The following is a 13,548-nucleotide window of genomic DNA, read 5'->3' on the forward strand; positions in this document are numbered from 1 at the left end:
TGATAGATTAAAGGGATAGTTCAGGTTTTGTTGTTGTTGTTTTGGGTTTTTTTTAAAGGGGTTATATGAGGTTATTATCCATAGTTTGTGTGTTACACGCAGTAGACCTCAGTCGGCAAGACCCCGGTATAAACGAAAGTCTGACATGGAAGCTAAGTAATGTACTGCTGTGGAGAGGTAAGCAACAGACCATATTTTAGTCACCCAAAAAATTAATGATTTCCAAAAGCAAAATGAAGCCCTTGCATTGCTTCATTCAAAGTCAGACTCCATTGAGAAAAACAGTGATTTAACACAGCTGAACACTGGAGCTGCTGGTAACCACTGCATCAAACAGTTAACTCTTTGTGTTATTTTGTGACTTTTGCATTTCAAAGGATTAGCATACATGGGGAACTAAAGCCACCAACAGCTTTCCCGTCAACATTTATATACTATTTACATATATGGTATATGGTGTGTGTGTGTGTGTGTGTGTGTGTGTGTGTGTATATGTGTTGTGTGTATATATGGAACCGGTTCCATTCCAGTTCCCACACCTCATTTTGAAATGTTCAGAGCATTTTGACCAAAAATAAATTACTTCGAAACCTGGAAAATTGGATTCTCAGTTGGAACCAAAAAATTGCATTTTTTTCTAGAATTACATCAGCAGGTATGTCATATTCTAAAGGTAGGAAAGACAGGATGGAGAGAGGCAACAATGGAGAGGTTAGGTGAGAAATCACTGACAAGAGAGTGTGCACATTAATCATTGTTCCATGCTTGTTTTTGGATAAAACAAATACCAGTTGTGGATTGTGCAAAGCCCTCTACTGATCACACATCCTTGATTACAATGATTCGATACTGGTGGGAACAATTACTGGTTCACTGGATAACACCAAGGTTCCAAAAGTCCAGAACATGGCATGGCCAGTTCAAGAACCAGATATCATATGGCAGTAAAGGGGTATCAGTGTCATCTGGAACATTCTTTCATCATTTATCTTCTCTGGAGCAGCTCTGGACTTCATACTTGATGACATCAGTTTTAGCTCTAGTTTTTGGATTTGGGGCAGAATTGCTCACATTTACTTATATTTCTGGACAGACTTAGACTAGGGTTGGAGGAAATGGAGAAAATCAAATATAACGCTATTTTCAAACAAATACCTCGATATTATGACAACATTGTAGGGATGACCACTGGCGCTTTCAAAAAATCCTTACACAGTGAGACCATGGGGGTGAAGGCAAATAACAGATCAGTCTGGTAAGTTAAGAAAATATCCTCACTTCACTGTAAAGCAGCCTTTAGAACGAAGAAAAGAAAAAAGACCTTGATATTACGATATCCAAAATCTAAGATGATATCTAGTTTCACACCACGATATTGCTACCATATTAATGTATTTCCCAGCTCTATCTCAGACCACAGGAATAACGTATGAATTTTGAAAAAAGGTGAGGTTACCCTTGAAAACAAGGGTGGACATCGTAGTTTTATTTTGTCCATCATAGTATCACCCATAACAATGGGCTTCATGCAAGAACAGATATACCAATGTTTTTTTTTATTTATTTTTGTTCTTATCCACCATTTGGTCTTATTTTATTACTATGCATCAATTTTTGGGATTCACCAATGTTTTCTTATTTTTGCTCTTTCACATTTTCCAAGTGGTCGAGAGCACTCTGACCAAAATAAAAGAAAAACATCTCGCTTTCACAGTTCACAAATTGTTGCCCAGGTCTAGGAAAAATAAGTTTTATATTTGAGAAACATTTTTAAAAAATGCACAAATATAATTTAATCAGATTTAGATCATGTTTTATAGTAAATATAATGACTGAATTATTACATTTGTGGGCTAAAGCTGTACTGTGTATACTGATTCCAATGACTGTCATTTTAATTAGTCTATCCCTTTGCTGACCAGAGAGGTAATGAAACTATGTACATTTACTCAAATACATAGTAAAGTACAAGTCTGAGGAGCATTACATAAGTATTTTAATCCTGTGCCACTTTCCACTACACCTCCATTTCACTAATATAGTACTTTTAACTCCATAACTACAAGACTAGTTTACAATTTGAGAGTTTTACACACAAATGAATCTAAAGATATATACAAGTGCAGCTGAAGCAATTAGGTCATTAATTAAAAAAATGAACTGAGAATCATTTCTCTAATTGTGTAAGTCAGTTTTCATGCAATAAACATTTCATTATTTTTTATTTTAATGATTTTGATTTATTAAATTTATCTAAACTTTTTTGCACGCACACATTTACTTTAAATACTTCAATGCATTTCCCTAACATCACATTTAATCTGTTTAAGTGTATTAAACAGTAGGCCGTCATCACTTTCTCATTGAGCACACCTGGTCAGAGCAGATTTGGGTGGTTAAGAACATTTGGTACATCTGGAGTTGACCTTTTTCTTCCCAGAAGATTCTGAGAAAATACAAGAGAAATTGAAGAGAATGTTGCTGCATGAGGCCCGATATCTCCAGATACGAGCGTGAGTGAGCACCAGCAGTGAACACAGCCGTCAGCTTGTAGAGACACTTCAGTTTATTCACTGAAAGTTAACAGTGTGCACCCACAGGACAGACACTCATCCAGAACAAGGAGAAAATGGCGATTGCAAAAATCACAGTTTGTCTAATGCAGTTTCTCACACACACACACACACACACACACACACACACACACACACACACACACACACACACACAGAGTTGGAGGACTTTGGGAACTGACAGGTGGTTTACAGGGAATCAATGTAATGATAAAATAAATTATGAAGGGGGTCCATTAAAAACAAACAGTTGTACATCACACAGGAGAAATAAAAGTGCATGAACCAGACATCAGACCGTCGATTTCACTGGACATCCCAACAAAGGCAATAATAAAAGAGCTGGCTCTGTGAATAACTGCAGGATGCTCTCAACAAAACCCATTCAATTATTCTCAACCAGAGCACACACACTAACAGAGGAAACACATAAACCCTTCTCCAATTTGAAGGTTAAAAAACAAAAAAGCAACGAGGGAATCAATAAAAAAAGAAATCGGACCTGCCCCCACCTTCCACCCCTCCCCCGCCCTGACATGTGAAGAAAGGGCTGCTGTATGAAAGGCCACAGGTCTCAGGGCTTTCGCTCGTTTCCTTAGTCTGAACCTGCAGAGAGACGCACACAGCAGTCCGACAGCCGCCTCCTGTCCTCTACAACTCGTCCTTTGGTTTCACCTCGCCGTCCTCCTCTTCCGTCCCAGCATCCTCGTCCGTCTCCTCGTCCTGCTCGCCCTCCGCCTCGTCGTCCTCCTCCTCTCCGTCCTCCTCATCATCCTCCTCCTCCTCATCATCGCCTTCCTTCCTCTTGCTCTTCTCCTCTTCCTCCCTCAGCTTCCTTTCCATGTCCTCCTGCTCCTCCTTCATCTTCTTCTCTGGTCCCTGATGGGGAAAGAACACAGGTTGTTTGGGGGTTGAATGACACTTAGCTGAAAAAAGCTAAGTGTCGCCCTCTGGCTCTGCACGCAGAGAGTGTACAGAGTGCGACTTAGAGAAATCTTTGATTCAGAGGAGGTTTCTGCCCTCAGGCCCTCTTCAGGATCAGTTTCGACAATACTGACCACTATCTGATGGGTTTTTGTCAAAACAATTGCAGGTATTTTGATGTCAAGACACTTTTGGTTCATGTAACACTGTAGCATGCTGCTGCTAAGCCTCGACTATGTTCACACTTCAGATGGCATTTTACAGTACTAACTTATTTTGGATTCAATACTTTCAATAAAAAAAATACCTTCATGTACTACAAAACATATTTCACATACATACAACATATATATGCGTTCCCCTGAGTTAAAAAAAGATGCTGATGTCCAAACTGAAACCACTTTGGCACAACTTTGATTCTGAGGCTAAAGTTTTTCTTTACATGACAAAATCTGCTCAAGTCTTTCTTTAGGACATGTCAGCATGTGGATTTAGAAGCAAGAGATCAAACCACTATCCTATGTTTAACCCTTTAACCGCTTTAATTTTAAAACACATGGTGCTTCACACATAATGCACTTTTCAAAATCAAGCTTTTAAAAATATATTATACATTAATATGATTTTCTACATTTGAATTATTTTTCAAATCAACATCAGTCGTTATCACAAATATCAAATGTTACTTTTCAGAATTTTATTCAGAATTTTTTTTTCTTTAAATGCCAGGTTTTTTTCATAATTCCACTATGTTCTTAGATGAAAAAACAAAAACATCATTTTAAATATACTACATGCACAGTGTGTTTGTTTTTGTTTTTTTGCTGATCCCAGCCTGGGATATTGTCAATGATTAGCAGCAACATTGATTGTGACAGTGCACCTAGTGGAAATAGCATGTATTATGCCAAATGTGGTAAAAAATGATGTCATCAGATGGAAAATAGTTTCCATGGTGTATTTTAGACTTATTGTAGAAGCTGAGCTGGAAATTCACAGATTAAACTAAAAGACACTATCTTGCCAAAATATATGTCATATGCATGAACACAAGCTGAAATTATGAAGCAATGAAGAATGAAAAGTGCTTAAAATGCTCCAAACTGTCCCTATGGGTTAATGACTGCCCTACAGTTGGCCTTGAGATAAGACTGTTCTACCCAGGAACGACCACAGCAACAGTGACAAATCATTCAAATCAGTAGCAAGTAGAGCTCGCAGGTAAAGTTGCAGCAGTGTACCGTGAAGACTGACTGTTCCACACTGGATGGAGAATCTCCCCTGCATGTGCACATGTGCTATGCTTTCATTTCATACTTTAAGGGTCATTGTAACTGATAACAATAATAACTGCGTAATATCGTACATCTTGAAAGTCTAGTATTTCCTGTGACGGTTATCGATTGATGACGTCACAGGCTAGCTCCGCACAGTTGACAGTCACCTCAGAGGCTGGCCTGTGAGCTGTCGAGGAGGAATCGTGAGCATGACTGATGAGCTTTCACGAGTCAGACAGGAGCACAGACTGACAAATGCCTTTTTACTTTTGCAGTTGTTACTTTTGTTTTTTTTTACCGTTTAAGGAACTGCATTTCTTGTCACTAACAATGACTACATCCTCATGTGCCTCACCAGGTGAACCTGAACAACAAGTCAGTAACCCAAAACAAACCCAGCAGGAAGTAGTGCTGCTGGCTGTCAAACCCTGCGTCTTTCTGGGCTGCTTTTCTTCACATTCACACATACACGCTAATTATGAATTTCTGTTTTAAATGCATTCATCATTTATTCTGACATTTATAAAAAACTAAGCTCATAAGCCGAGTCCTCAAACAATAAATAGAAGAACTGTTCCCTTTTGTTTTGTGTAGTGTAAAATAAACAGTATGATGTACAGCAGGCTGTTGGTAAAGTGGGCAACAACAGTCATACCTTAGTAACTCCCCAGGTCTCCTTCCCAAACTCCTCTGCTTCTTTGACATCATCAGTGATCAGGAAGTTGTCAAAGATGGTGCCAGATTTCACCTGAACACACACAAACACATCAGCATTATTACACAGTCATGTTGACAGGTTTTTAATGTGTCGAGTCCCTGGAGGCCACAGGAGGTCCTCTGAGTGGGTCCCAAATTTTATTGTGTTTTGACATGTCGTGTTAAACCCAAATTTCATGTTATACGCTTCTAAATTGTGGTTAGATTCATGGATGTTGAAAGTTAAATAAAACCATCAAACTGAAACTTTCTTCTAAACCCCAGTCTGAGTTTCCTTTTCACTCACTGAGACAGATAAAACATAGTCTCAGCTCATGTGAGACACATGCCCACACAGTGTTAAAATGTCGGCATCCTGTGAAAATATTTTCTTTTAATTTGCAAACCAGAGACCATCCACGTTTCAAAGAATGTGGATTTTGTTTATAACGCAAAGGAAAGATTTTTCCATTTTTGGTAGGGTCGTTCTCGTCTAAATGTGGTCTAAAACCCAAGTTTCACTCTCAGTGATGACATCTGTGACATGAGAAATACTTTTAAAATAAGGCAAGTCTCACAAAGCCACTGTTTCTATTATTTCAACACAGGTTTGTTTTTCATAATATAGCCTTATCAGGGAAATGAAAAACAAAACAGGTTGTGTCCCCTGGATGCAACGCCTGTGAGTTTACTGTGTCCTTGCAGATCTGAATGCATCAGGGACACAGATCTTGTACATGGCAACATCACTGATTTCCTCACAGATTCCAGAGAAATGATGAGTCTTCTGAACTTGTTTCAACTCAACTTTATCATCAGTTTTTACCACACAGCATGAAACCAGTCTGTATTTATACTCAGGCTTTTATATACTAATTTAGGTGGGTGGGTAACACTCTTTACCTGCCACAGATCCAGACCCAGCACTCCGATGTTATCAAACGTATACATGGCGGCGTCATGAGTGTACTCTGGGTTGTCGATCTCAGGGTGGACCCAGGCTCCTTTGTAGTCAGGGTTGTCAATCTGCTTGGGTTTCCACTCGCCCTGCAAGCACACACACAGTGGTTACTAGTAATGAGACTGATTATTAGACCAACTCCATGATAGAAGTAATGCCTTCAGAAGATTACCCCCCACCCTAAACCCCACATTAATTTATTCTCCCAAAAACTTTTTAAAGGACTTCAAATACTGATCAATCACTGTGTCTCTCAAAACTCTGGTCCATGTCCTGCACTGTAAAAGATGTACCTTGTATTCTGGGTTGGTGATCATGGGAGGTTCCCATTCTCCGTCCATGTCTTCATCCCAGTCATCAGGCTTTTTGGCATCAGGATCGGGGATGGTCTCTGGTTTGTCCCAGTCCTGAGAGACAGCACAATTACAATTATCACTCAAGTCCTCATGGTGAAACCACACTGTAACAACATGCACGTCATTAAACAGGGATGTGAGCGGGGCTCTGTACATAGAGCGCTACATTAGCTTCCTTTGATTGCTAACGATGTGACACAAGCCTGGATTTCTGCTTTCTTTAGAGCTGACTAAAAAGAGATTTAGAATCATGAGGGCTGATCATGCTTTTGACTTTCTAACCAAGTTGCCTTTTTTTTTCAAAATAAGAGCACTTTGTTATTCAAGATAAATTCATCCAAAATCAGTTTGACAACTGATGCCAAGATGTGTGAGTCTATCAGCATCTATAATGTGATATTTGTGGTCAGCTCACAAACCCATAGAGTTAGACCTTACAAGCCAGGTTTAATATTCACTATGCTGTTTACCTGAGTCCACAACTTTGAATCAACCCACTCCACGGACCTAAACTTGACTGATCGTCTGGCATCATGACATGAAACAGCAGTTTCATTTAAAAAAAAAAAAACAACAAGAAAAAAAATCCAATGAGGGTCGGGGGGGTCTCAATTAGCCAATCAGTGCCACTGCTCAATGTTATATGCCCTTGTGTCTTTACGTTGCAGATACGGCTGAAACGGAGCAGTAACACCAGACATCCTGGAGGCAGAAGAGTGTAGCTCAAGTAAAACATGACTGAAGGAGACGACAAAGATGGTTAAATATTGGCAGAATGAAACAAGTCAGTTATATATAAGAATATACAGTAATATTTGGTGAAAGTAGTGAAAAGAATTCTTCATCCATATGTCAGGATGTATTTAATGGCCTCGCAGTCTGTTGTTGTGTGAGACTTTTGACTCTGCCCTCTGGTGCCATCTATCGGCTGCATGTATGCCATCATAAAGGACACATGGGAGCACATGGCAGTGACATTTACAACGTTTGAAAAAGCAATCTCTTTTTTGTAATTTAAGGGAACATAAATGAGCCTTAATGCTGGTGTCAAGCTCTTGTCAAGCACTGAACAATGAGTAAAAACAACAATGGCGAGCACTACAGACAAGATAGATGATGCTGTCAAGGCTAATCTACATCGACGTATCTTTTCAATATCACCCTTCATCGTAGTTTGTGTTACAGTCCTCAGCTCTGCTCTAATAACAAGCATGCTGGCATGACCACGCATTTGTGTGGACTTTAAATCATGTTAGTTTCAGCCCGATTCTCTGCTGTACAACTATGCTGCATTATTCTGTCTGGTACTTGGTTTAGATTTTAATGACCTTTTGATATCTGACACTAAAAAAATGTTGTCTGGTTCTGAGAAGACACCTGCTCCACGACTCTGGTTCATTAACTGATTTGGATAACTCTGATTCTGGATTTGTTGATTCTTTGAAGCTGGTATTTTAAACCAGCTTCAAACTATCAAAATATAAAAAATGGACCCAAATATTCAGCTATTTAAGTATTGATTGATTAGATGGTATTCAGTTTACAGGACAAATGCCATTTCAGTGTTTGTGATCCTGCTGCTGCGCCTGTCACACACAAAGTGACAGGATTAATCATTTAAACCAACGGTTATTAGCGGGTTTACTGACTGAATCGAGTCGTTTCTGTGTCGGTTTGAGCAGCACCAGAACGCAAACATGTGAGCCTCCCTGAGTGGATCCTTTCCTGCTGCATAGAGCAGGTCAATCCCAGTATCTTGCATGAGAACATTTGTGATTTCAGATGCACAGCAAAATTTAACAGACTTATTTTAGAACACTGAACAGATTATTGTACTGATAAGTTTTTTTTTAAAAAAAACTTTACAAACTATAGTGTCACAACCACTGACAAGCTGTTGGGGAAACTCTGGGCAGTCTCTCACTCAGTTCTTATTATTCTCTACTCATTGATGGCAAAGCTCCAGAGCCCAGAAAATGGTATTGGGTACTGTCCTACTGATGTCCTACCTCAGGCTTGGTGTCGGTGGGGTCTTCAATCTTGGCCCTGTCGTCCCAGTCGCTGGGTTTCTTGGCCTCTGGGTCCTTGATTTTCTTGGCGGGCAGCATGTCCCAGTCGTCCTCCAGGGAGCCTGACTCCACCTTCTCATTGTTGATCCTTACCTCGTAAGTCTGGTCTGGATTCAGGATCAGCGTGTACAGGTTGGTCAGCTCGTCGTCCTGGAGAGAGAGGTGAAGGGGATTTAGAGCGAGCAAGAATCCTTACACTCAAAAACTTTCCATCAGGCTCCATGCAGTAGCTACCTTGCATTTGATGTCCTTCTTGATGAGGTGGTTCTGGCCCTTGTAGTTGAAGATGACGTGAACCTTCTTTGTGCTGTATCCACAGATGTCGGGCCCTGCACATACAGTTAAGGTTAGTATTAGGAGCCGTCAGTCGTACTTGGTAAAACTTTTGCCACTTTCAGCAGAATGTAGCCCCAGGTGATCAGATGCATCCAACTGCAGAAATTATTAAGTCCATCACTCTGTTTGTCTGACACCAAACTTCCTCCAACAGCATCTTCAGACTGTTCTCCATAAACCATCCACACACAGCTTGGAATTTTAAAAAAACTTGAGCTTCAAAAATGTTTAAGTGTGAACAGCTCTGTAAACAGCTACTGCAAATCCTTGCTTCATAAATTTGCAAAAGTAATGGAATAAGAGACAAAATGTTGAGGAAATGGTGAAAGTTGTGTGGTAAATTTCTAAATTGTGTCTCACAAACTGAAAATTTAAAAATATCTACTATCCTATCCTCATGTAAATTATTGCAGTCAGTGAAAAAACAACAGCGACCTTTAAAACTGCAGCAAATTGGCCTGATTTCTTTCAAAAACATGAAAAGAAAGCATTAAGCAACTTAAGAGGAAATGACCTAAAAAAATGCAAGAACTCACTAAAAACAAACAAACAAGCAAAAGCACCACAAAATCACCAGAAAATTGGCACAAAAAAGAAGAGGGAAAGTAAAAATCCAAAACAAAGAAATTTAAAATGTGCTTAAAATCCTAATAATCCAACATAATTCTTAAAATACAGTTATAATGATGGCTTTCTTTACATTTCTTGCTTCTTTTCAAAATTACCTTCTAAATCTACTAATTACTTCCAGTTCAAAAAACATTTCTTGCCAAGCTGCGCATTGCCTTGTTTCCCCATGTTTCCAAAAGAAATCAAATCAATTTGTTCAAGGTTTATAAGTTTAAATACCTGTGAAAGTCATCTGCATGCAGTGCAAAAAAGTAGTCAATCCAGGTTTTTGATATCAGTTTGTCATTCATAGAGCTAGAATTTTTTATAAAAAATAAATAAATGAAAAATAAAGCTACTTCTATGTTGTCGTGATGAATTAGATTTGGCTTGATTACTACATATTTGACTTTAGTTTGAAATGTGCCTTTATATGCAGCACTGGTCATCATGTGAATCCAGAGTGTATTTTGTTATTTGGCAGGAAGTTAACAACATCATGACTTTTTCCCCTTTGCGTTTAAGGTTGAAAGTTTAGTATTCAATTTTATTGTCATTTCACTGCATATTCACTTACACAGAATGAAACAAAATGCCGTTCCTCATTAGCTCAGTGCAGTACATTTGAGTTCCTCTAAATGCCTGGCTCAGACTATATTATTATATAATGTTACTTATTTATTTTCCTTTATTTGAAATGATAGAGGAGGCTCAGTAATGACTACATTTGACATAGCTGAATGTAAAAATCATTTTTCAGGAAAATGCACCCAGCATCCCTCTAGCTGCCCCCCCCTCACACAGTGGTGCTGTGTGGCAGGCCTCAGCACATGACTCACCGAACATGATGTAATACTGCGAGTCTCCGTGCATGCCGCTCTGGTCCAGGTCAGAGGGGAAGATCTTGACGTAGCCGCCTCCACAGTCAATCTTCTGCTCATGCTTGACAGTGAGCTGGATGACCAGGGGCTTTCCCTCGTTGCTGAAGGGCTCAAAGCGGGCTGACAGGGCGTAGAAGCGGGCGTCCTGGCTGGTCTGCAGACCTGTCGTAAGTACAGGTGCAGGAGTGGACAGCTGTTAGCAACAATCGCTCAAAGCTATTCATGGCTTTTTTTGGGACTATGCTGCAGTTTCTTTTTTTACCAGATTTCCCTAGTAAAATTGGTTTATTGTAATGATTTTTTAAAACGAAATGTTAATTCATAGCTGAATAATATATTGCTATTTTCTCAGAAGATAGAAGAAAAAAGAGGAAGAACTAGTTACCGTTCAGCAAATAAACGCAGAAATTATAAATCATGGCAATATGTGCTTCCACATTCCGTAGGAGTCTCAAGAAAAATAAAGTTAGTACAATAAACATAAAAATACATCAAAAGAAGTCATTATATCAGTTTTGGCCAAATTCACCATAAAGTCAGTTCAGCAGCTTATCGCTGTGGGGATCTGAAATAGGTAATTACAGGAGAATCAAAAAGCTGTCCATCCTTACATGGAGTTTTGCTGTTATTTTTTTGATTGAGTACACTTCATTACCTCTTCTTGCCATTGAGGGAGGGTGGGGGGCTATTCTCATGAAAATGAATCCGGATTTTTTTTTGTATGCCAGATACTCCCCCAATTTTCACCCCAGGGTGACTTGGCAGGTTATTCCAGCTCTGGGTCTAATCTCAGCACATTCTTTACTGGGCAGTTTCTTGTCTCTGTGGTGGCTGTACTGGGATCAGCTTATATACATAAACCTCTTTTACCTACATTTGCATGATAAGACACCAGCTGTGTCTGAAATGTTTGTATCAGTTGTCTGTGTGACAGAATATGCCAGGATTACCTTTATCAGCCTCTGCATCACCATAGAACTTTCCAGCACTCAATTTCCACTGGCCATAGTCGGACTTGTGTTTGGACTCAGTCCAACGGCTCTTCCATCCATCTGAAACACAGCAATTACACTCAACTTGTTACTGATGCTGGGTTTTTTGTGAACACACTCCTGTGTTGGAGAGGTGTTGACCTCGATCAGTGTACATGGTAGGAATATCCTGACAGTGACTGTCACGTGGAAACTTTGGTACTTGATTTAAATATCTTGACACTGATTTAAATATCTTTTTTTCATATGGCCACAAGTGTGAGAAAAACTCCATTCACAGTCCGTACATTATTACTAAACTACATTACACATCTGTTTTACTGCCTGTCTCAGAAACACAATAAAACGGTAACTTCACCCATTTTTTAAATTCATAATGTTGTTCCTATGGTCTCAGACAGTCCAAAAATGTTAGTAAAAATGAGCAACTCTCCCAAATCTGAGGACATTGGACATTTTCTGTTCTAACACTACAATAGCATAAAGCTGGTCTGGACATAAAAAAGACAAACAAACATTCTGTGGGTCCATAAAATCAGTATCCCATTTATTGTCTATGGAGATATGGCCCATGACAAAACACGTTTGAGATTTCCTGGTTTTGAAAGAGAAAAAGTATTGATTGAACTCTCCTCAGCCATGTAAGTAACGTACTGAAATTCTTCATTTAGATGTTGCTCCCCTTAAAACTTGCTGTACTGAATTTGAAGAATTACACCAGAATAAGACGACTTCAAAATAAAAGCCGAATTTTTGAGAAAATATGAATGAGCGCAATGGCAGAGGGGAGGGGAATCTGGTCTACAAATCATTTAACACTATAATATCTTTGGCACAAATGGTTTATAAGAGTCAAATCTCATCTAAATAGTTAGTATCCTACTTCCCTCCTTATTCATGAATTGATTTATACATGCTCAGGCTTAATTCTGGTTTTATTCTGACTGCTTTGGCACATTGAGGACAGTCAGTCACAGCTCTGTGTTTAGTAGTTTTGGGGGAAAGCCTACCAACAGCACTGCGGTCGTCGGAGAGTTCATATGAGAGCTATTAATATGGTTCAGTGTGATATCAAAAGTGAAAGAGTATTCGGACTCCCATGCGAAGATGTCACCTAAAGCATTTTTCGATATTACAATACAATTTTTAAAATAATATCACAACGCTGACTAAACGTTACTGTATTTAGCTACTTCTCTTTTTCCAGGTTAAAATATCTCTCAGTAAAGTAATAGCCATAACCTGGCCTAACTTACTGTAATGGCTTAAAATTACGTAGTATGGTCATTTTAAATGAAACATGTTCTGATATTGAAGACAACATAATAGTTGGTACGGTTACTGTCACAGGCAGTTATTGCAGCCACTTTAACATCCCAATTTCTCACAGACAGGACAGGCAGACACGGAGCGGACTATATACTGCACCTCCATCCAGAAACTGTTCCTTGAAGTAGACGGTAGCGTCGATAGTGACAGCCAGCGAAGTAAAAACTGCCAGGAGAGCCACAGAGAGCTTCATTTCGGCGGTGGTGACCGGAGCAGGGGTTCAGAGTGCAGCTTTGAGGTGAAATCAGCTAATAAAGCCTCAAGGAAATGTAACCCGAGAAGCTCTACAGCGACTAGCCCTGCACAGATGGCCGCAGCTCATTGGACGAGCGGATCGCCAATGAAATTAGACCACGAGTTACTTTTCGGAAACGCTCGGGTTTGATCGGACTGAGATCGGAGGGGGGCGGAGGCGAGAAACAACTCAGCTCTCCCGTGGATCTGAGCCATATCTGAGCTCTCCTGTCGTATTCAGGGACTATGGGAAAAACCTGGAAAAGGTAACATCCGTTTTCCCCGTATATTGGTTTCAAGGGTAAAAGCCT

The 13,548-nt window shown here is 39.6% G+C and overlaps 1 protein-coding gene across 1 annotated transcript; it reads right to left on the minus strand.

Annotated features, from left to right (window-relative positions):
* Positions 1-2,548: 2,548 nt before the first annotated feature.
* LOC121962666 (calreticulin) lies at positions 2,549-13,278 on the minus strand. The gene is made up of 9 exons (XM_042512912.2): positions 13,103-13,278; positions 11,633-11,734; positions 10,641-10,844; positions 9,091-9,185; positions 8,797-9,006; positions 6,725-6,838; positions 6,374-6,517; positions 5,430-5,522; positions 2,549-3,452 (listed from the first exon to the last, which is right to left on the minus strand). Exons 1-9 carry the CDS (start codon positions 13,194-13,196, stop codon positions 3,225-3,227), a joined length of 1,284 nt encoding a protein of 427 aa, XP_042368846.2. The 5' UTR covers positions 13,197-13,278; the 3' UTR covers positions 2,549-3,224.
* Between the last annotated feature and the right edge of the window lie 270 nt (positions 13,279-13,548).

The sequence above is a fragment of the Plectropomus leopardus genome, chromosome 5 (genome assembly GCF_026936395.1).
Source record: "Plectropomus leopardus strain MGB_pleo_1.0 chromosome 5, ASM2693639v1, whole genome shotgun sequence".
Classification (NCBI taxonomy): Eukaryota; Metazoa; Chordata; class Actinopteri; order Perciformes; family Serranidae; genus Plectropomus; species Plectropomus leopardus.